We start from the raw sequence: 22,645 nt of genomic DNA on the forward strand, positions 1-22,645 counted from the left end.
CATTGTAATTTTTACTTCGATAACTTAATTCAGTTCCCTATTAGTGAGTCTAAGGCATGTATTTTACATACAAGCCTTGATGCCTACAAATATGAATCATCTCATTTAGTTGAAAACTGTTCAGCAAGCTCGAAGTCAAGCTACTGTAGCCTCCATAACATAAAAATTTTTAAAAATGAAGAACAACGTTCACTCCATGAAAGAATACTGCTATGCATAAAATAGATATTTATTACAAATACAAGATACTCTTAGTTCTAGTTTAATTTTGTGGTCGAAATCAATACTTTGGTAGCTATTCTGTAAATTATGGCTTGGGAGTGCTTTGCACAGGTTGGAGACATTTACTTCCTTTATTTTCTTTCTTGTTTTTTACAGAGTAAAGTATGGATGATTCGTCACCACAAGCCAAATGAGTAGATCCAAAGTCACTTTTCTATCAAAAAGAGATTAGAATGTACATTCAGATCATGACTTAAAAACTATTTCAACGATATCACTTTCTTTAACCAAAATTTTGCGCATTTACAATTTGTAAAATGGCTATCTCTTACCTATCTTAATTACTAACGTGGCATGACAGATGGACGTTAGTCATCAATATACTGTTCGGAGATTGGTAAGAGATTAAAAGAAAAAATCTCTTTCATATTTTGCAATACGCAAGGAAAAAACGACTAGTATCCGACTACTCCTACGCATTAAAATTATGACATACATATAAATAATTTAGAAATTGTTGAAACAGCAGAGGACAAACACGACTGCTGAGTGACAGAGCTTCGTTCATAAGGGATCTTAATTGTAGCGGATGATTTAAAATTTCTTTATTCTCTAAATATATTCTGTTATTCCTTTTTTAAAGTCTTGCTTTGTTACGCTATAAATGTCCTCGCGCTCTTGAAAGATTCTCGAGCGAAAGATTTCTCAGGAAGCTAAAGAAAGCATGGCTCTGGACTGTTTCTGAAAGCAAGAGCACATGAATTAGAGATAAAGCGGTTTGAATTGAAAAATCAGAAATGTGAGCTAAAGAACCGCCAGCAAATACAATAGAATCTAATTCAACTGCCACAAATTACTCCAAAGTTTGATGAAAGAAAGGATTAAGTGGGACTATATTTGATAAATTTTGAGGGAAGAGCTGAAATAGCTTATGACCGTGTAAGAAAGATTAGGTGTCTTATCTTTTTGGTGTTTTACTTGTCGAAATGTCCAGTATGTTAGCCAGAGAACCGTTTGAAGATGGAACTAACTACAATTATGTGAAAAATCTAATTTAAAAATATACAAACTTAATAACGAAACTTTATAAATAACTTTGAAAGAGCGCTTTTATCGAGATCAAAAGACTCCTGAAAAATCTTGGAGAAATTATGGTCAGGAAATTGACACCTATTTTTTGGAGTTTATTGAGTATTTAGAAATTAAAACATTTGAGAACCTAGAATCTCAGTCATTATCCAACAAATTAAATATCAGGTTCCAGTGGAAATCAAGAAACATTTTCTCGACAGATGGATAGATTTAAAAACTCTGTATGACCTAGCAGAAAAACCAGACGAGTATGAGAGCCTCAAAACAAAGCTAGAGGAAAATCCTAGAAAATAGAGTGTAAAATTTCAAAAGAGTCATCAAAACTAGAACAGAATGCAAGGTAGTTATCACAGTAACTGCAGTCCTAATGAAATATCGAAATATTTTAATACTAAGAGAGAATCTACCAATGAAATTCATGAGAAGAATTTGAAAACGAAAGACAACTTTCTTGTTATGAATGCGGGTCCCATTCTCAGCTCCTTCCTCAATGTGATAAACTCACGAGGAATGTGCAAACCGTAGCCTCAAATGAAACGATGGCTTTAAATGGAATTTCTGGAAATAGTTTCAAGGATATTATGACTCTGTACACTAGCCTAGATAACACAAAATGGCTACAAAATGCCCATACTTAGAGATACCGATGCAACCTTGGACTTAATTTGCTAAAAAGTATGTAAAGCCTTCTATGTACACGAGTGGAACTGCGGTGATACGAACACTTCTGGAAGAATATCCAGTGTGCTTACCATCGGCTGAGTAGAGCTTGAATGGGAATTTGGTCATATAATACCAAAGACCGCAATCTTAAGAGATTCATTACGTCAAGAAAGGTACCTTAGGTAATAAAACAGCTGCATTATTTAAAGAAGCAAAACGAGATGAAAAAGTTCAAATTCATATGATAAACTTCGTCCAAACCCGTGCTCAACAACAACTTCTAGGAAATATTTAAAATCTAGGCTAGAAAGATGAGTTAAATTCTGAAACTGAACTTAGAGACAAAGACACATTGACTCAAATTGAAATTTAGCCTTCTTTGGATTATGAACGTTATGAATTTGATGTGATAAGTGCCTCTCTAGAAATATTTATACAAGAAAAGAACGAAAGCGTTGAACTGAAGCCACTATAGGAAGAAAATAAAAGAAAATCTTGTAAAAGTACTTGCGTAATACCTCATCTAAAACCACTATAGCCCAATATAGTAGATAGGGTTACAGGCGAAAACGTCGCGGAGAAAACAACGCAAGACAAAATTGTCGTTGTACAAAATGTCTTGGAAGAAAAGAAAGCAAAGAGAAAACATCGCAGTTCTAAAGCATCGTAGTACAAAACATCGTCCTTGAAAACAAAGCGATTCAGAATCTTAAATTTATATTCGCATAATGATTTGTGAGGACAAGAAGGAATAAGAATGTTTTTACTTTTGTATCTTTGAATTAATTAGTAAATTTTTGCTGAAAAATCGAGATGGAAAATTAATACTACTTATAGCAGATAACATAATTTTGTAATTTGAGAATTAATTAAATAGTTTTAATAGGTGTAAACACATGCAGTAACTCATCTTTAGTTTCCTAATCTTTCTTTAGACTATAATTTTTTATGAAAAATTACTAATAAAACTTTATAAAAGAAGCTAATCAGTTAATGATTTTTACTAGTTACTATATAAGTTTAAAATTTCAGCAAAGTTCTATTAGTTAATTTAAAAATATGAGATATTAAAGTAAAAATATTCCTCATTCGTTCTAGTGGTCAGGTCATTATGCGAATATGCGAAATTTTAAAGCCTGGCAACGCATATCTGAGATGTTATCGTCCTGCGATGACTTTTAGATGCGTTATTTTTTACCCGATACTTTCGATGACGATGTTTTTAAACCGCGAAATTTTTGAAACACGTTATTTTCGATGACGATATTTTATACAAAGATGTTTTAGAACTGCGACCTTTTTCTCCTTGCTTTCTTTTCTCACATGATATTTTTACGACAACATTCTTGCCTTGCGTTGTTTTCTCTACGACATTTTTGACCGCGATATATCTGCCATGATGTTTTCAGCGGACACCGTTGACAGAAGTGATACTCGCATTTTGACTACATTTGATAAAGCAGATTACCAAGGCTGTTGATAAACCAATAGAATCTAATCTTTTTTCGTATAAAAACATGTCAACCATGTTTTAAATATTACAATTTTGGTTCTTGAATATATGAAACTGACTTCAAGTTATCCCTTTTACAAAGAAATTTGCAACTGAAAATAATATAAATGTTTTGGAAACTCCTCTCCTTCATCTGTATCTATTGATATAAATAGAGGTTTGATTTGGTTTATTAGATTACGGCAAAGCACTCGAGGGCTATCTGCCTTGAGGAAGGGATGCTTTCGTGGAGGAATTTTTAAGAGAAACTGGCTCGTATACACGTTGCACATGGGGAAAACCACGAAAACCCACATGCAGCCAGCCCGTTCGCGGGATTCGAACCTCGGACCGAACTACCAGTGTTCAGCGACGTTACCGCTCGGCCGCTCGTGGGCCCAAATATATAAATAGAGGTACACTGCTTTACGATGAAATGCAACCTATGGATGCCTTTTGTGTGAAAATGGAAGTGTGCCTACTGAAACTGGAGACAAAGAAAGTCATTTTTTCAGGTCACAGAACAGAAAATTCTGCAAAACAGTCTTTATTAAAAGAATTTGTGAAAAGAAACCTGTGCCTCTGAAATACCTAGGAAACTGTTAAGCTAGTAAATTGCCTAAGAAACGGAAAAAAAAAAAAAAAAAAAAAAAAAAAAAAAAAAAAAAAAAAAAAAAAAGCTGTCGCTAAAATTACCTAAAAATAACCCTATCAGTGAATAATTGTTGACATTTACATCATTACTGTTTTTATATCAAATTATTGTAAACACTCTCTTTTCTGGTCTGTATTGGCTATGCTGATGACACAGTCACGCGTTTCTGATGATAATAAAGAATTTTTAAATTGCAGTGAACTCAGCTGATCCAGCCCCCACACTTTTGAAACTGAATTAGGATTCTCCCTTTCCTAAGTTCAACAATACTGTTTATCCCGTAAATCGTCTTTTGTTTGTTTCCTTTTCTATGTCAAGTCATGTCAAATTATTAAACCAAAAAAAAGATTTTTTTTTCCTTTTTTATATATATCATGCTCTCAAAATTTATTCTTCCGAATCTTTTATTTCTCAAGAATTGACTTATTTTACACCAGTTATCATTGACAAAGGATTTTCTGCTCTAGTCACTGATAATGTCTTTCAAATATTTTCCTCTTGCCATTATGAAAGACCTTTTGCTACTAAGGGGGGGGGGTGTAATTACAATAACCTTGTTGTCATCATATTTTATCATTTTATCAGTTACAGGATTCTTGCATTACTTACAGTTCCATTTTTTAGTTCGTTTTCTGACATATCAATAAAATCCATTATTTGATCGAGTCCCTGTTTGAGTTTAATTCAGGTAATATTTATCGCATTTTTTGTCACTATGATTTGAAATATATGATCCAAACTAAAAGAGCGTAAAATATGTCGTCAAAGAACAGGAATTCTGTGCTCGAAAATTAAAAATAGATAAATCTTCAATATCTAACCATACACTGGTGTGCAAAAATTAAGGACGAGACGGTTTTTTTAATATAACTTTGTACAAAAGCTTTCCAAATCAACACATTTAATACCGTAAGATCCCCAATACGTAAGGACATGAGTAATGTAAGCAACACTTACTAAAAGAAAAATCAGAGGGATAAAAAGAAGCTTTATTGAAAAAGTAGCATGGAGCGCAATGCGACTGAAGGCTGAAACATCCCTGTGGTGGGTGTCCAGCAAGAAACATCCGGTCTTTAATAGGGGATATGATCTCCCCTGACTGCTAGGCAGGTTTCACAGCGTCTGCCCATGCTGAGAATGAGGGTGTCAATGAGTTGTTGAGGCATTGCTGCCCATTCGTCTTGCAGCGCTAATCGAAGCTCCGGAATCGTTACTGGTGGTAAGGTAAGAGCTGCCAAGCGTCTGCTTAGAAAATCCCATACATGCTCGATGGGATTGAGATCCGGAGATCGTGCCGGCCAATCCATACGTTCAATATCCTCACTCTCTGAGAGCTGTTCGGCAGCTACTGTACGATGACATGGTGCATTGTCGTCCATGAAAAGGAACTGCGGACCCATAGCGCCTCTAAAAAGACGCACATATTGAAGAAGAATCTCGTTACAATAACGGGTCCCGTTGACTGAACCTGCGTCGAAGATGTGAAGGTCTGTACGACTACCAAGCATGATGCCTCCCTAAACGAGAACACCGCCACCTCCATACCTGTCCCTTTCAATGATGTTCGAGGGATGATTGCGGCTTTCCCGCTCTCTCCAGATGAGTATGCGATGAGAATCGCTACTCAAACTGAATCTGCTCTCATCTGTAAAGAGTACTCGTCCCCATTCATTGTCTCTCCAATTCCGGTGTTCCCGGCACCACAGAGAATGCCTTCTCCGATGGGCAGGCGTTAGAGGTACACACCGTACAGGGCGTCGTGCAAACAGACCACCACCGTGCAGTCTTCTGGCCACGGTAAAACGCGATATCGGTCGTCCAGTCGCCTGTGTCGTGTGTCTAGCGATTTCTCCCGCTGTCTGCCGCCTGTTTCTTCTGGCCTGTAAGGCAATATACCGGTCATCTGCGGGTGTGGTTCCTCGTGGACGACCACTGTTAAACCCCCGGATAGCTGTTCCTGTAGTTTGAAATTGTCTCCAAAGTCGTGAAACGATGCTGTGAGCAATTCCAAACTCTGCAGCCACACTTGTCACACTGCGGCCTTCCTCCAACTTCCCAATGATTCGACCTCGGGTAAAAGCATCCAGATGTCGTCTAACAGATTGATTATTCGCCATTTCTCGCTGAGGCAGCAACTCGGTGTCATTTTAACTGCTATACGGCGTGCAGTCTCTTTGCCAGAAATACTGATCTTACACCGACAACATGCTTTATACTACTCAGACACTCCCCCATTACGTCTACCTGCATATCTGCGCATGTGCTACCGTACATCACCTTACTTAATATCCTGATTGTTCTTTCTGTCCGCTCTGCCTCTTCGTTCAGCTGATATGCTAATCTTCGTCCTTAACTTTTGCACACCAGTGTAATTGGTCACTTTGTAGAATCATTAGATTATTTTGAGTAGGAGACATGAAAAATGAGCAATGCCCTAACCGGGACTCGAACCTGGACCTCTAGAATACGTGCCGAGTGTGCTAACTGTTACACCACGAAGGCATGCCGGAAGAAGGGAGAAAATACCTTATAACCTAATCATAATTTTGAACTTTGCAAAAATAATGCGCCAAACTTTTTCACCTGGTGTTTACGTTCATTCTTCGTTTCTTTAACAAACGGTGCTGCGTTTATTTTCTTTTTGTCGTATCCGTTGATTTTCCTGCAAATTTGTTTGTTTGCTTCTCCCATCTTCACCAGAATGTGGTGCTCCTGAATGAGAAGGACCTTTGTCAGATTGCGCTCGAAATCGGTAGGATTTTAGGTAATGCATAATCTATGCACGTATAACACTCGTTCTTTGCCTAATTCAAATTTTACACCGGCGTGTTTTTCTTATTATTTGTGCATCAGCAAATTATTTTTAGACAAATAAATCAGAGAACAATATGTATGGATTTTGATTGATTGATTGCAATATGTATGGATTGACTGATTGATATTTCTATAGCAAACAAAATTATACTACATCACTTGTCTGATTATTCCGGAGCAGTGATAAATTTAAGAATTTCTATTAATATTAATTAAAATTTTAAATTAAATAGGGGCCTTTTACATTAAAGATATTAATTTTAAAATTTCAAGCTAAATTCAAAAATTGCTAATTTTTCATTTCATATGAATATCTTTTATTGAAGGTGGTTTTTTTTTTTAAGATAGTATTAAATTAAAAAAGAGAATAAAGAAATTGAAGGTAAATTTAAAAATTGCATAACTGATAGATTTAATTTAAATCTTAAAATACGCAGTTAAATGAAGAATAGAAGATTCTTATTTTAAGAAATTTCTTAAGAAATTTCTTAAAATAAAAAGGAAAACGTAAAATCATATATATTTTGGATTTTTAACGAAATTATTTGAAAATCATCTCAAAACTGACTTTTAACGCCATAAGTTTCAATATCCAGCTGGCAGATTATGAAAAGCAGAACTGAGTGCATTATTCACCAAAACTAAATAAAAATCAGTACACAGAAAAGGAAATGAAAAGAAATTCTTTTGGATTTATCATTAAATCGATAATTTCGAAACTAGACTGCACAGAATATAGTTAGTAGTTTCATTAACACGCTTCTTACCTTTCTGGACAATACAGCGTAGGGCTCCCCAACCATGAGTTCTACAAGATCCTCTAAAGATATTCGATAACGACGTGATAATGCTTTCAAGTAGTCCATGTAGTCACATATATTCAATACTATCTTCTTCCTTCGTAGAAAATGAAGAAAGAATTAATTATTAATATTTGGTTCTGAGTTCTTTTCTTTGTGAAGCTGTAAAATAACATTATATCCAAGAAACACTGCTTAGGTTTTGATAGGCTAATTTTTAGGAATCTTTAACAGAGTAGCAAGGACAGTTTCTACAGTCAGTTTATTTCTGCAGTCAATATCAGAAGTTCCACATGACCCTTCAATGTAAAGCGATTACCTAAACAATTTGCTTCGGAAACCGAGAAGAGTAGCTGATGGGTAATAGTTTATGTTTCTACCTAGTGGGTAACCACATACAGTAAGACCCCGCTTAACGCGGGGGATACGTTCCATCAATGTAGAGCGTAATGCGAAACAGCGCTAAACGAGGCTATCTTTACATGTAAATATTGGGGTTAGGGGAAGATGGCTAGGAAATTGGTTAGGTATTGAATTTAAAAAGTATGTTTTTTTAATAAAAATAAAACCAAACATTTATTTCTTAAAGCCCAAATTAATACCACATTATTATTTCTTGCAAAAATAAAAACAAAATATAAATAACAAAATGAATATTCTTAAAAAAAAAAAAAAAAAAATTCTCAGTCAGTCATATTTAGTTAGCCTTCCGCGTTTTCAGTGTTCTGCCTTTTTGTGACAAAAGCATCTAATTTTGTTTACCTTTTTCTTTTGCGTTGTTCTCTTATAAATTCTTCATAAACGGATAGAGCATCTCTAACACCACGCCTTACTTTTGAGCTCCTGTCAAAATTCGGATCATTTTCAATGAATTGATCCATTATTTCAGTTATGGTAGACAAACTTCTTTTTACAAACGCCATCGAAAGTTCTTTTTGCTCTTCTTCTGAATCACTGCTGTCAACATTTTTGTTTTCTTCTTGTTCAGTTAATTCCTTGAGCTCATCATTAGAAAGACTAGCCGCTGCTTCTTGAATTATTTCTTCGACATCTTCCACATTTACCCCTTCAAAATATGTCTGTACAATACCGCACCAAACAAGAAATACAAGTACACTCTTTCGGATATGTATTTGAAACCTATCGCTGCATAATATTTCGGGGAATCCCCGTATGCTGCGAGCGATTTCGTGGAATCCCCGGGTTGAAATAAAAGAGCGCTAAACCGAAACAGCGCTAAACGAAACAGCGTTAACCGGGGTCTTACTGTACTTAACTGTTATTAATTGTAATTATAATTTCCGTTATGCTGGGAAAAAACCATATGTTTTGCAAGTGACTTGCGAGCTAAGTAATACTACATACTGTATTTTAATAATGATAATTTTGCTTCTTGAAAATGTCAGAACATTACAATTAAACAATTAGAACTTTACAGTTCTCAATGAGCAATTTAAATGACAGTTTTCTTCAAATATTGTCACTCAGACACATAGCTTATGAAAACATATTTTAAGTCAAACTGATCTCGTTTAAGTTCTCAACACGAAACGGAGCTAAAAAATGGCAACAAGGTAGAAGCAACAGTGCTTCTATGAAACCAATTCCAACTTCCGCTGTATGCCGGATTAGCATGAAACGTTCATGCTGTGTTCCGGCTGTCAGAACTTCGTATGTCTTAGAAGGTCGCTTCGTAGAATGAGTGCACCATAATAAGTCCAGGAGAACAGGACCAAAGATGGCTTTGTGAATGAAAAATGTTGCTATTTATATTTCTGGCTTTGGCAAGATCAAGTATTGCTAGGCGCAGACGATTCCAGTCGAAAGTGATATTTTTAACCATAAGAACGTTCAGAAAATAAGAACGTTCTTCTTCAGAACGTTTTGCCATTTTAGCGTGATTTGTATTGTTTATAATAAATAAAAAAATCATCTCGGACAAAAAATGGAATTGACTCGTGAACATTTTCGTGCGATTACTTTTCATAGCATTCGACGTATATTATCAAAACAAGAAAGTGCTTCGATGAATTTAATTTTTTATACAGCGATAAAACACCATCCTACAGCACTGTAAAAAACTGGTACGACGAATTTCGGTCGTGGTCGACGTTCGCTCCTGTACGAATTTCGTGAAGATCGTCCAGAAAATATGGATGCTGTGCGTGAACTGATAAAGCAAGATCGTCACATGACATATCGTGATATAGAGGCATTTTTGGACATTAGTATGACAAGCATCAATAAGGTATTACACAAAAAAGATTTGTTCGCGTTGGATCCCGCATAATCTGACAAACACTCAAAAGAAGGCTCGTGTCGGCTGGTGCAATGTTGGAAAAATACGTTCAAGATGCCTCAAAGGATGTGTATAACGTCTACACAGTTGACGAATCATGGACCCATTCATATGAGCCCGAAACAAAACAGCAGTCGACTGTATGGGTCTTCCGAAACAAGCCAAATCCAACAAAAGCTGTTCGGAAGAAGCACATCAAAGCAAATGGTTGCCTGTTTCTTCGGAAGTACCTGTAACGTGGGAACAGTAGCGTCAGAGCAACGCAGGATGGTCAATTCCGAATGGTACAAAACCATTTGTTTGCCAGAGGTCATCGGAGAAATTCGAAAAAAGCAGAAGAGGTGAATCATTCTTCACCATGGTAATGCGAGATCTCACATATCGGCTCAAACAAAGGAATATTTGAAGAGCCAAAACATTGAATTGATAGGTCATCCGCAGTATAGTCTGATTTGGCACCCAATGACTTTTTTTTTATTCTCGCACATAAAAAATGTGGGAACTGTAACTGTAACTAAGATTATGTAAGAGCGCCATCTAGATTAGGGTGTGGTCAGATGAGACGTGAACGATAGTGAGGACAGACGTGTCCAAAATGTTTTGACGATTATTCTTTTTACTTTTCTTTTCATTCTAATGTAAATAAATAAATCCTAGTTTAACATCATGAGTTGTAGTTATGCTTATCATTAATCCTTCCCCATATATTGGTGTCAGAAGTTTCGATTCCGTGCTCATAGTTGGATTGTGCCATTTGGATTCGTTCACCCAAACGGATTACAGGTGAGCAATTAACATTTATCAATTTCATTTTAACTGTATAATTGTTTCCAAGTAATAAAAATGTCTTCAGAAGAAAATTTTGAAAAATTAAAACGAAAGCGTAGTATTGAAAGAAGCAGTACTACGAAACTAATTTCAAGAATCGATGTTGCCTTAGCAGATGAAAATGTTACATGTGATATCTTAGACGAACATCTAGAAGTTTTAATAGAGAAAATGAATAAACTAAAGTGCTTAGATAGTCAAATTGAACATTTCATTGATGTAAACGTAACTGAGGAAGAAGTAAACACTAGTACTGATTACCAAGAAAAATGTCTTAAGTATACTAACAAACTTAAACTTTTATTGATGCAGAAAGAGAGTTTTACTAACTCATCGACATCTGAAAAACTGTTAAGTACTCCGAATCATAGTTTAAATTTACCCTCTTCAGTTAAACTTCCTAAGTTAAAAATCAAACCGTATTCAGGAGATCCGAAATTGTGGAATGAATTCTGAAATTCGTTCGAAACCAGTATCGATCGAAATGATTCACTTTCGAAAATTGAAAAGTTTGCCTATTTAAAAACATATTTGACTGGAGGAGCTTTAAGTGTAGTATCTGGTTTTCAATTAACTGATAAAAATTACGACAACTGTGTAAAGTTACTTAAAGATCGTTTTGGTCGAAAAGATATCATCATTGATTCTTTTATGAGTAAACTTTTAAATTTGCAGAGTGTTAAAATGTTCTTCAAATGTTCCAGCTTTGAGAAAGTTATATGATGAGCTCGATATAGCTATACGAAATTTAGAGTCACTGCAAGAGGATTCAAAATCCTATGGTCCACTTTTGATTTCAATTGTTCTAAATTTATTGGCAGAAAATCTTGTTTTAGATTTTAAGCGAAACACATATTCAAAATACGATGTAACAATTTCTGACCTTCTTTCTTTTTTAAAGTGAAAATTCAATCTCGTGAATCTACATTTTTAGCTTTACGTGATAGAAAAGGTTTCTCAGCAAATTCCAGTAATTACCAGTCATCTAAATGTTATAATTGTAATGGATTTGTTCATTTATCTAAGTTTTGTCCCGACAAACATCGCAGACCCAAATGTCTATCTTGTAAAAATTTCGGTCATAAATCCTTTACCTGTATTAAGAAAACTCCGAAGCAAATTGACAAAAACAACAGTCCTACATCTGAAAAAACGAATTCTGTCACATCAATGAACTTTCATGCGCCGAACCTACTCCATAAAGTAATCAAAATTAATGATATATCACTCACCGCTATCATTGATACCGGCAGCGAAGCAACGTTCTGTCTAACGACATTTATAAACAAATCGGGAATTCCGCTTTAAGTGTGTTTCATAATATGCTCACTGGCTTTGGTAATGCCAAAATTAAACCAATGGGTTATTTTACAGCTGACATTTTAATAGATACGGAATTATTTACGACTAATGTTTTGTTGTAGACAGTAATGTAATGCCATTTGACGCTATAATTGGCATGGACATTCTTAAACAGGGGGAAGTTAACATAAACAAAGATGGTGTTCATATTTCTAAACATGTTATTAAAGAAAATGACCCGGAAGATGTGTACATCAATAATATTTCCCTTAATCAAACATTTGAACTAGAAATAGGTCCTACTGCTACAAAAGAACAAGTTAAAGTTGTTGAAAATCTTTTTTCCGATTACAGACCTCTTAAAACCAAAACTACGAACATTGAGATGATTATCCAAGTAAAAGATAAAACACCTATTTTTCACAGACCTCAACGATTACCTTTTGTCGAAAGAGACATTGTAGACAAGCAAATTCAAACTTGGTTAGCCGACGGCATAATTGAGCCTTGTTCTTCCGAATATTCTAGTCAAGTTGTAGTAGTACGCAAAAAAAAAAAAAAAAAAAAAAAAAAACGGCAACCCTATAATTTGTATTGACTATCGAAAATTAAACAAGAAAATAGTTAAAGATCGGTAACCCTTACCCTTAATAGAAGACTTATTGGATAAACTACAAGATGCTCGTACATTCACTACAATCGATTTAAAAAATGATTTATTCCATTTCCAAAAGCAGCCGACATTACACTTCATTTGTCACACATAATGGACAATATCAGTTTCTACGTGTACCTTTCGGTCTCTGTACTTCTCCTTCTGTATTTCAAAGATTTGTAAATTCTGTTTTCAAGGATCTAATCTTGCAAGGTCATGTTTTACTGTATCTTGATGATATCATTCCTGCTAAAGATGAAGGGATTCAGCGTTTGAAATCCGTTTTCTCGGTTGCATCTGCTTATGGACTCGAAATTAATTTTAACAAATCTAAATTTTTAAGTCGTAGAATTGAATTCCTTGGTCATGTCATCGAAAATGGTCAACTGTTCCCATCTCCTCTTAAAACAGCCGCTGTTATTAATTATCCTGAACCTAAAAGTCACAAAGACTTGCAAAGTTTCCTTGGTCTTGCCGGATATTTATTTTCGTAAATTTATTCTCAATTTTTCCATAATTGCTCAACCATTAACTGATCTCCTTAAAAAAGGTAACGACTTCCACTTTGGTGACAACGAAAGAAAAGCTTTCAATCTTTTGAAACAACGTTTATGTGAAAAACCCGTACTCAACATCTATAATCAGCACAGCGATACCGAAATACACACTGATGTCAGTATCCATGGTTATGGTTGTATACTCATGCAAAGGTGTGTGATTGATAATTGCCTACATCCCGTTTATTACATGAGTAAAAAGACATCTGACGCAGAAAAGAAATTCACCAGTTACGAACTTGAAGTATTAGCTGTAATTCAAGCTTTGAAAAAATTTAGAGTTTATCTTTTAGGAAAACACTTCAAAATTATTTCTGACTGTAATGCTTTCAAAATGACGATGAACAAGAAAGAGTTGGGCATTGATGTTAGAAGATTTCGACTACGAAATAGAACACAGAACTGGAACACGAATGACACATGTTGATGCATTAAGCAGATCCTCTGTTATGGTCATCACTCAGGATAGCCTCATTTTGAAAATACGAAACGCTCAAGAGCAAGATGATCACATCCGAGCTATCAAAGAAGTCTTAAAAGTTAAACCTTATGATGACTATTGTGTTAAAGCTGATATACTTTATAAATTTGTAGACGGTACGGAATTACTTGTTATTCCAGAATCAATGCAGAGGGACATAATTAAGAACGCACATCTTCGTGGACATTTCGCTTCTAAACGAACAGAAGAACTCATCAAACAAGAATTTTATATTCCTAAACTTAAAGATAAAATTGACAACTATATTGCTAATTGTGTTCCTTGCATACTAATTAATCATAAATGTGGTAAACAAGAAGATATGTTGCATTCTATACCCAAACAAGATGTACCACTTCACACATCGATCATTTAGGACCACTCCAGAGTACCCATAAAAATTACAAGTATGTATTTGCTGTTATTGACTCTTTCAAAAAGTTTGTATGGCTTTACCCGACAAAATCTACTGATACCGCCGAAGTAATATCTAAATTGGAAAATCAAAAATTTGTCTTTGGAAATCCTTCGCGTATAATTTCAGATAAAGGATCAGCATTTACTTCAAAAGAGTTTCAAGATTATTGTTCAACCAACAATATACAGCACATTCTAATTACTACAGGACTTCCTCGTGCCAATGGACAAATTGAAAGATTGAATTCTGTCATAATTTCTGATCTTTTCAAATTATCGATTCAAAATCCGTCAAAATGGTATACACACGTCGGTGAAGTTCAACAAGTGATCAATTCAACATACCAACGGAGTATCAATACAACCCCATTCGCACTCATGTTCTAACTAAAATGAAATCTGCTAATCATGATTAAATTACAGAGTTGTTAAATGCAGAGATCCAGTCAGATTTCGTCAATCAGGAACAATCAGGAAGCCAAGTGCTCATACCTATTGCATACACGTTAAGTCAATTACTCATATCTGCTGCCACAGTAAGCCAAACGCCCACGCAAATATCTTAATATACCCCATTTTAAAGGGCAACTGGGTATTAGGGGACCCAGTCGCCAAATCCTGGTGATGAAGAATCATCATCCACCACCGTTTTTTAGTTTGAGCGCCATTGTAAAGTTATTAGGAATTTTGAAGCATGAAACGAGAAAATGATCAATGCCCTTATCGGGATTCGAACTTGGACCTTGATAAGTTATTATTTGCTTTAGTTATAGAAGTATCCCTATTATGTGCTTTCCCTCCTTTCTCCTGTCTTCTAATATTCCTCACTTTGTATAGTCAATTCTTAGAGGACACTGCACTAAGCTCCGGAAGTTTCTCTCCTTCTTACTCCATTGACGGGATCTAAAAGGCTGATGAGCGCCTAACACAGTGTTCCAGCTATTCTGCCGATGGCGGAAAAATGAAACTTACCATTTTTTGTTATTTTAGTTAAGATTTCCACATTTAGCAGTGACATCAGCATCTTGGTTAATATGATTCAGAAAGGCGAAGAGAAAAACTGTCGAATTAAAAAGAAGGGTGAAGAGCGAAAATGATTGTGATGTGGACGCATTCAGCTGATCAATGTTTACGTTTACAAATAATGTTTTCGAAAATTAGAATAATCAAAAACAGTCTGGGTGGGATCATTGAGCAGCTAAAAACTTTTAGTTCTCTCTGTGCGCTCGACAAGTTAGCATCGACATTGAGCAATCAAAAAATTGTTCGAGACAGCCCACTAGATAATGGTAACAAAGGCTGAAAGTTGGACGGCACACAGTTACGTTGGTTGGTCATTTTAATTTAATTCATATATAAATAAGCTTAGGCCGCACTCTGCTTTCACACATCTCAAAGATATAGTTCTAGGGTATGGGATTTAAATTGAGACAAAAAGCTTACATTTCTTGATTTTACTTATCTCAAAGGTTAGTAACTAGAGTCGGTAAACTGTTTTGAGGCAAAATACTATATAAATCTCAAAATATATATACAACTTCAAACTTGGATTATTCTCTACTTTTGAATCCTCCCATTCTTATTCTCATGCTATTCATAAGGTAACAAGTTTCATGCGTTCGCGTATACCCTTCGTTAGAAAATTGGAAGTTACTAGTTAAGGTTACTAGTTACTAAGGCTGAAACTAAATGTTTTCAAAAAATAAATTCCGTTGCAAATTCCTATCTATTTATTAAAATAACTTAGATTCATTAACAACCAGAGAGTATGAATATGCAAACATTACTATGTCAGAAGTATTTTACTATGGTTGTTACTCGAGCGTTTATACACTCTACAGTCATTAGGTTATTTTTGAAGCAGAAGATGTGAAATATGAGCAATTCCCTTACCGAGACTCCAACCTGGACCTCTCGAATACGTGCCGAGGTGATACGAAGGCATGTTGAAAGGAGGGGAAAATACCTTATATACTCCCCCTTCTGAAGGGCGACTTGGAATTAGGGTACCCTAGTCGCCAAATCTTGGTGGTGAAGAATCATCATCACCGTCTTTTAGTTCGGGTGCCACACTGTAGAGACATTAGGATATTTGAGAGCAGGAGACATGAAAAAGGAGCAAGGCCGTCGCCTGGACTCGAACCTGGACCTCTCGAATACGCGCCGAGTGTGCTTACCGTTACACCACGAAGGCATACCATAGACGATTGAGCTCTAAAAATTCTAAAAAATTGGCAGTCACATATTAAACAAATAAATTAGAATGTAATTTGTCTAGTCAAATTTAACTATTTCGTATTGTATTCTGAAAATGTGAATCTGGTCTTTGTTGAAATTGCTAGAAACAGGTTTTTGAGTAACAGGTAACAGCGGCAAACGGAATGCCCTCGTAGGTTTTAAAATATATATAATCTCACGAGAGGGAGCTACGAGCTATTATTGTTTATTTCTGCTGCTTGGGACAACTAGAAAGAATAGTACATGCATTATAGTTAAGTATAAAACCCGGTAACTATTTCAAATACCATATTTAGTAAATAACATGTGTACCATAAATGACAGAATAAGCTACAGCATGTCAATTAGAAGATTTTGTTTTTCATTGCAAACGTATAAATTATAGACATTTAAATATCATCGCCTGATGAAATGCATTGACTTACCTGGCAAATTCTGCAAAGCATTCGTCTGCTGCTTTCAGACTTTCCTGATCATAAATGATTCCACATTTCCTCAACCAATAATTACTATTACTTTTCGATATCACAACTCCCGATTTCAAACGACCACCCAGTTTTGCATAGAAGTGGAAACGATCCTTGAAACCATGTGAGATTATCTCGTCTATATTTTTTCTTGTCACAGTCGACCATCTTCTATCAGCCCTGTGTGTCTTGGTTTCGAGGCTATTTTCTTGGGATATGGTTTTCTGAGCAATCAGCAAACTAGTTTCATTTCGTACAAAATATGAGTGAGCTTTTTTTTCGTTTGTTATCTTTTGACTTTTATTAATGTTTGAAATACAACTTTGCAGCTTAGTGAAAACCTTGAACTTTTTAAGTTCCCTGGTTTTAGAACGTTGCACATCATCACGATGATCTAAAATAGCAGAATGACTCTGTGGTAATGTATTGACTTTGCATACGGAAAATTTAGATTGATTATTGCTTTTGGTTTTGTATGAAGAAATACGAGAAACGGATTTGGGTGGATATGGTGTTTCATCTTTCAGTGTTTTAAGAGTTTCTTTAAGGTTCAAGACGATTCGCAACGGTTTTCCTTCATAGATCTTGCTTCTTCTACGCAAACATTCCAGTACTTCCTTTTGAGACATCGCCTTGTTATATAACTTCGAAATATCTTCCAAGCACTCGCTGGAATACATTAACAACTCCTTCACGGCTTTCTCTTCTTCGTCCACGTATTTTATAATTATTGGTTCATGTACAAGGAAAGTAAACGATTTTGTTTCCTGTTTGTCATCTGATGCATGTAAAGATTTTGTACTGACGTCATTGCAGTTATTTTCTGAAATATTAGACTCCTGACAACAGTCACATTGGCAAAAGCATTCACTGCAGTCTGATGCTGAATCATTGTCACTTACGTTAATTAAATCTGTATTTTCTAATTCGAAAAGAAAATCCTCCGTTTCAAACTCTATATCTAACTCTTTATTTGCCGGATACTCTTCTGATTTATCTGTACTAATTCCTTTTGACGAATCTTCAGAGATATTTCTACTTTCCTCTTTTGTATGAAATAAAGAGTCACTTCTTTCTTCACTTGTTTGTGTTGTTGCTATTCTGTGAGAAGGGCTATTTGCAAGTCTGCAAAAATCATTGGTTTTAATTTTAGTGGTATTTCTGAATTGAGTTTTTTGGTCTAAAGTCTGAAACATTCTAAAATCTGAGTGTTTATTACCTACAACTGATATATTACAATCAACTTTAAGTTTTCCGAAGTCTCTTAGAACATCTGATTTCCAAAATGATTTTATAGAGCTAGACATCTTTATAGGGTTTGTTGAAGAATTCTCTGCAATGTTTTTACTAGAAATACCAATTAATTGCGAAGACTGGGTTCTTGAATGTGTAGCAAGGTCACTGAGAGAGCTATAGCCACTACTTGGGCTTAAAATCTCATCTCCCAGGGAATTTCTTCGATGGGGAGAGAATGTTTCTCGAAATAATACATCATTACATGATAATTCTCGGCTCTTTTCCTGCAAATCAGGTAAATTAAGCTTTAACAAATCAGGTTTATACGGAAATTTCTTGTTCTTTATGTTCTTTAACTCTAGAATTTCAGGCTTTACGTCTGCACAATTTTGAATCAGCCTGGACATAATGGATGAGGATAATAAAGTGAGATCTTCTTTACTGCGCCTTGAGTTTTTAGTCTTAGGTAAGGAGACAGCTTTTCCTGTAGTATTCTGAGATGTAAAACTGCTACAGCAGAGACTAGAAGCTGCTTTCATTTTTGGTTCTTGAGTAGGTGACACTGGAGCTGACACGCAAGCCTTCGTTGACCTACGTAATTTAGAATCTTGTAAATTTTCTACTGAATTAATTTTAAGTACGTAATTTAAACCATAAGATACGGGAGAAAAGTGTCCATTTTCCTTAAGGAAGGGTAATGAAATGTCTTCCTGATTTCGTTCGAGATAATCAGGAGGCAAAATATCCTCTGTATGAGGGTGGTTTTGAGCTGTAGGATCGAAAAGATCATAAATATTCTTGCGTAAGTCTATTATTTTGGCATTTTTTGGGGTTCCAGTCAATGGCGGTTCACAGCATTTTGATACACATGATTCTTCAATTGCATATCGTTTATTGTTTTTCACATTAAAATGTTTTGAAGCTTTACATGGCGAAAGTCGAGGTTTCTGCATTCTTTTCTTTCTTTTAGGAGATTTTACAGAATAAAAGAATTTCATACCAAGCTTTTTCTTTTTCTTTGTCACCAGGTGGGAACTATCGCATTCGAATTCGGCCATATCGTTGTCTTCGACGATCCGATGCTGTTATTTTAGGTAGTAGCGAAGGTAGGTCTTGTACCTCTCGCAAAGATGAAAAAGAGTGTGTTCTTACACTCGATTCGTGATATATACTAAACCTGAAATGAAACCAAACGCAAAAATGTAACAAAAATCATTCAGTATAAAAACTAATCAAGGCGTATTCTACTACTGTTTTTAATTTTAATACTTAAAAACATTAATTTATATGATTTGGAGCATTGGGTTTTAAATGATCTGTAATTCAATGAGGAAACTTGTAATTAATTTCACTCAGCTGATCTAGATTGTATAGTCCATTTAGTGTACTTATTAGACCACTTAATAGTACTTAGGATAAAAGTAAGTTAATTTAGACAATAGAGATTTAATTTAAACTGTTAGGCAATAAAAATTTCAATTTAGGAAATCGGATTTCCTTGGAGTGGTTTCAATGCCACCACCTTATGATTCAGTCTAGCACTGTCCAACTATCATCTGTTTCGGTCTCTACAGAATTCCCTGAAGGGTGTTATGCTAGCTTCAAAAGAGGCCTGTAAAAACCATGTGTAAGTTTTTTTTATTCAAGAAACCACAGAAGTTTTATAGCGATAAGATTAAGATACTGATGGAAAAATGGCATAAGACCATTGAACAAGATGGTACATAAGTGGTTTCATAATGTTAACTTTCGATAAAAATAAATGTATTGTCAAGTTTGGCCTTCAAATGCTCAGAACGTTTTAGACAACCTAATATTTCCTGTTGCTTAGCTTTTATCAGCAAAATTTGACAGCAAGTGATTAATAGGAACGTGAATTTGGTTCGAGATCATTGAAGATGGATTTATTGCAGGCAGACTCTAAACGGCTTTTAAGAACTTTTGTTATCTTTATGTCTTTTGTTACCTATGTGTCTTTAAGCAAACCTATGGGCAATATCTGAAATTTAACAATGGAAACAGGCAGAAGCACTAGAAAACCACAAAAATGAGCTAAACAGAAAAAGAAATAGAAATACTTCAAGAAATAGCAAGATAAGATGATTGTGGAAGTTATTTCAGAAGAAGGAATAAGAAAAGATAAAAACAATTCATTTTTGAGGTAACCGAAACAACACACGAAATTTGTGCAAAATGGAGTAAAGTGCAAAGTATCATGTAATGATATCACACTATTAAAGTAGTAGCAATCTACAGCATAAAAATTTTTTATCATAGCACGTTTATCATGCTAAGTTTTAAAACGTTTTAAAACTTAGCAACAAATAATATTGGAAAATTTTGAGTGAAACGGGGTCCAGGTAAATTTCAAGCAGAGTGGAGTGTGTTAAGAGAAAAATAAAATGTAAAAGATTCTCCAGACAGTTACCTAATGTTTTTTTGGAAAAGGAGATAGAAAGACAGTTGTTTTATCCAAATATATTTCTTCTTTAGAAGCTAATTACACAGGCAAATTTCGAAAATTTTTCACTGTAACTGTAACTGTGAGAGCTGTATTGTTTTAAATCACCGCACTCTGAAGCCCATGCTCCCAAATAACAATATCTGAAATTTCATTTCGATAAGTTGAGCGGAGAGGCCACTGGGAATTTATACATCGGGAAAGCATTTTTATAATTTTTTACTTTTTTATGACTTAAGTTTTTTATGATCACCCTATACGTTCTTAATCTTAAAAAGTTTTGAAATAATTAAAATTATAATAATTTAACCATACATTTGTTTAATAAAATAATTAGAACACTACCGTAAAGCTAAAGAAACGAAGATACTTCCTTGCTAAAGCGGCTACAACATGCCAGATTCTGAAACTAACCGTTTTGGCTGATTTAAATTAATAAGTTGAAAATTACAAAATTAAAAACTGGGCTGTCACTTTTGGCGACATACTAAAGTATCACTTTACCAAAGAATTATAAAAAATACTTTTTATAATTTTACACTATAATTCCAAAAACAAAAGCAAACTCAAAAATCGTAAAGAGCAATGAAATATATTAGTAGCTCTTAACTATTATCGCTGTTAATTTTAATTAATTGGGCAATAAAAGTGGAAACGCTTTATTAAAATCAAATGAAGCAATTAATTGAAAATATTCTGAAATTGTTCATATTTACCTACATGATGATTTTTAGTGATAGGATATTAAAAGTGCACAAAATTTAATTTTAACTCCAGAGCCCTTAAAAATTGTCTTCATAATTCGAGAAATAACACCATTGAATTCACCTTATGATTGTTTCTTTGAGATTAAGTAATATAGTATCTTAAATAAGAGCTAATACAATTGTTACTCCTTAATAACGAAACATAAATTTTTTTCGTAGGTAAAACATGACGAAAACACTAAATAATGCTTACGATAACACAATCCTTAGCACTTAACTTTACTTCTTCATAGTAGTATACATTCTTTAAGATATACATTCTTTCTGACAAATTCATGTTTCATATATTTACAAAATAAAGCGAGACGTATTACACTTTTTAATGCAAGAACGAGATTTTCATTATATGTGGAGTGGAGTTGTGAAGGAGTATGTTTCAGAAATTGGCAGAAAAAATCCTAACTTAAATAAACAATCGGATAGCTTTTAGTAAAATTCAAAAATAAAATATTTCTTTGCAAATTTTGCATCTTTATAATGAAATTCTCATTTTAAAATAATATGTTAAATACTTCATTGTAATTTACCTGAAAATTTGTACATCAAAAGAAATCCTGAAAATCTTATTCTAGATTTTTAGAAAAGTTATAACAAAATTGGTATTTTTAAGAAATGTGTAAAAAAAAAAAAAAAGAATATTGTCTGATTTTCCAAATGATAAATTCCTGATGATGATAAATGATAATAAATGATAAGTTGCCACGATCTTATATCATTGCAGTGTAATGCATGTGATTAAAAATGAAATCAATTTACTTAATAATAACCTCCTTTCATAGATTATGTCAGACTATCTTCGTAACTACTTCCTTTCATAGATTATGTCAGACTATCTTTGTAACGAACATAAACCCGAATTTTAAATGCTTGTAACGAAACACATTGGAATGTGTAAACGGTAAAGTTTCGTGGAAAAATGAAATTTTCATTTTATAAAAGCATAGTAATTGAATTTATGCTAAAATATTAGACTCATATGTTTTTAAAACAGAAATATTAAATTATTTAAGTTAGCTGCATAATTTTTAACTCTCGAGACAGCCAGAATTTGTTTCGGCAGTGTTACATGTTTGTTAACTGTATCCGACTGATAATGCTGAGTACTTCGCATTTGTAGCAGAATACTAATTAAGTATTTACTAAGTATAAATATATATTACTTAGTATTTAATACTATACTATTAAATACTTAGTGACGA

At 34.4% G+C, this 22,645-nt stretch overlaps 1 protein-coding gene across 1 annotated transcript; it reads right to left on the minus strand.

Moving 5' to 3' along the window:
* Window positions 1-277: 277 nt before the first annotated feature.
* LOC118182772 (uncharacterized) lies at window positions 278-19,389 on the minus strand. Its single transcript, XM_035352157.2, has 3 exons — window positions 16,941-19,389; window positions 7,706-7,835; window positions 278-436 (listed from the first exon to the last, which is right to left on the minus strand). Exons 1-3 carry the CDS (start codon window positions 19,274-19,276, stop codon window positions 308-310), a joined length of 2,595 nt encoding a protein of 864 aa, XP_035208048.2. The 5' UTR covers window positions 19,277-19,389; the 3' UTR covers window positions 278-307.
* Window positions 19,390-22,645: the final 3,256 nt, after the last annotated feature.

Source organism: Stegodyphus dumicola, chromosome 12 (assembly GCF_044657685.1).
Source record: "Stegodyphus dumicola isolate Sdum_Otavi_A_Nest chromosome 12, ASM4465768v1".
Lineage (NCBI taxonomy): Eukaryota > Metazoa > Arthropoda > Arachnida > Araneae > Eresidae > Stegodyphus > Stegodyphus dumicola.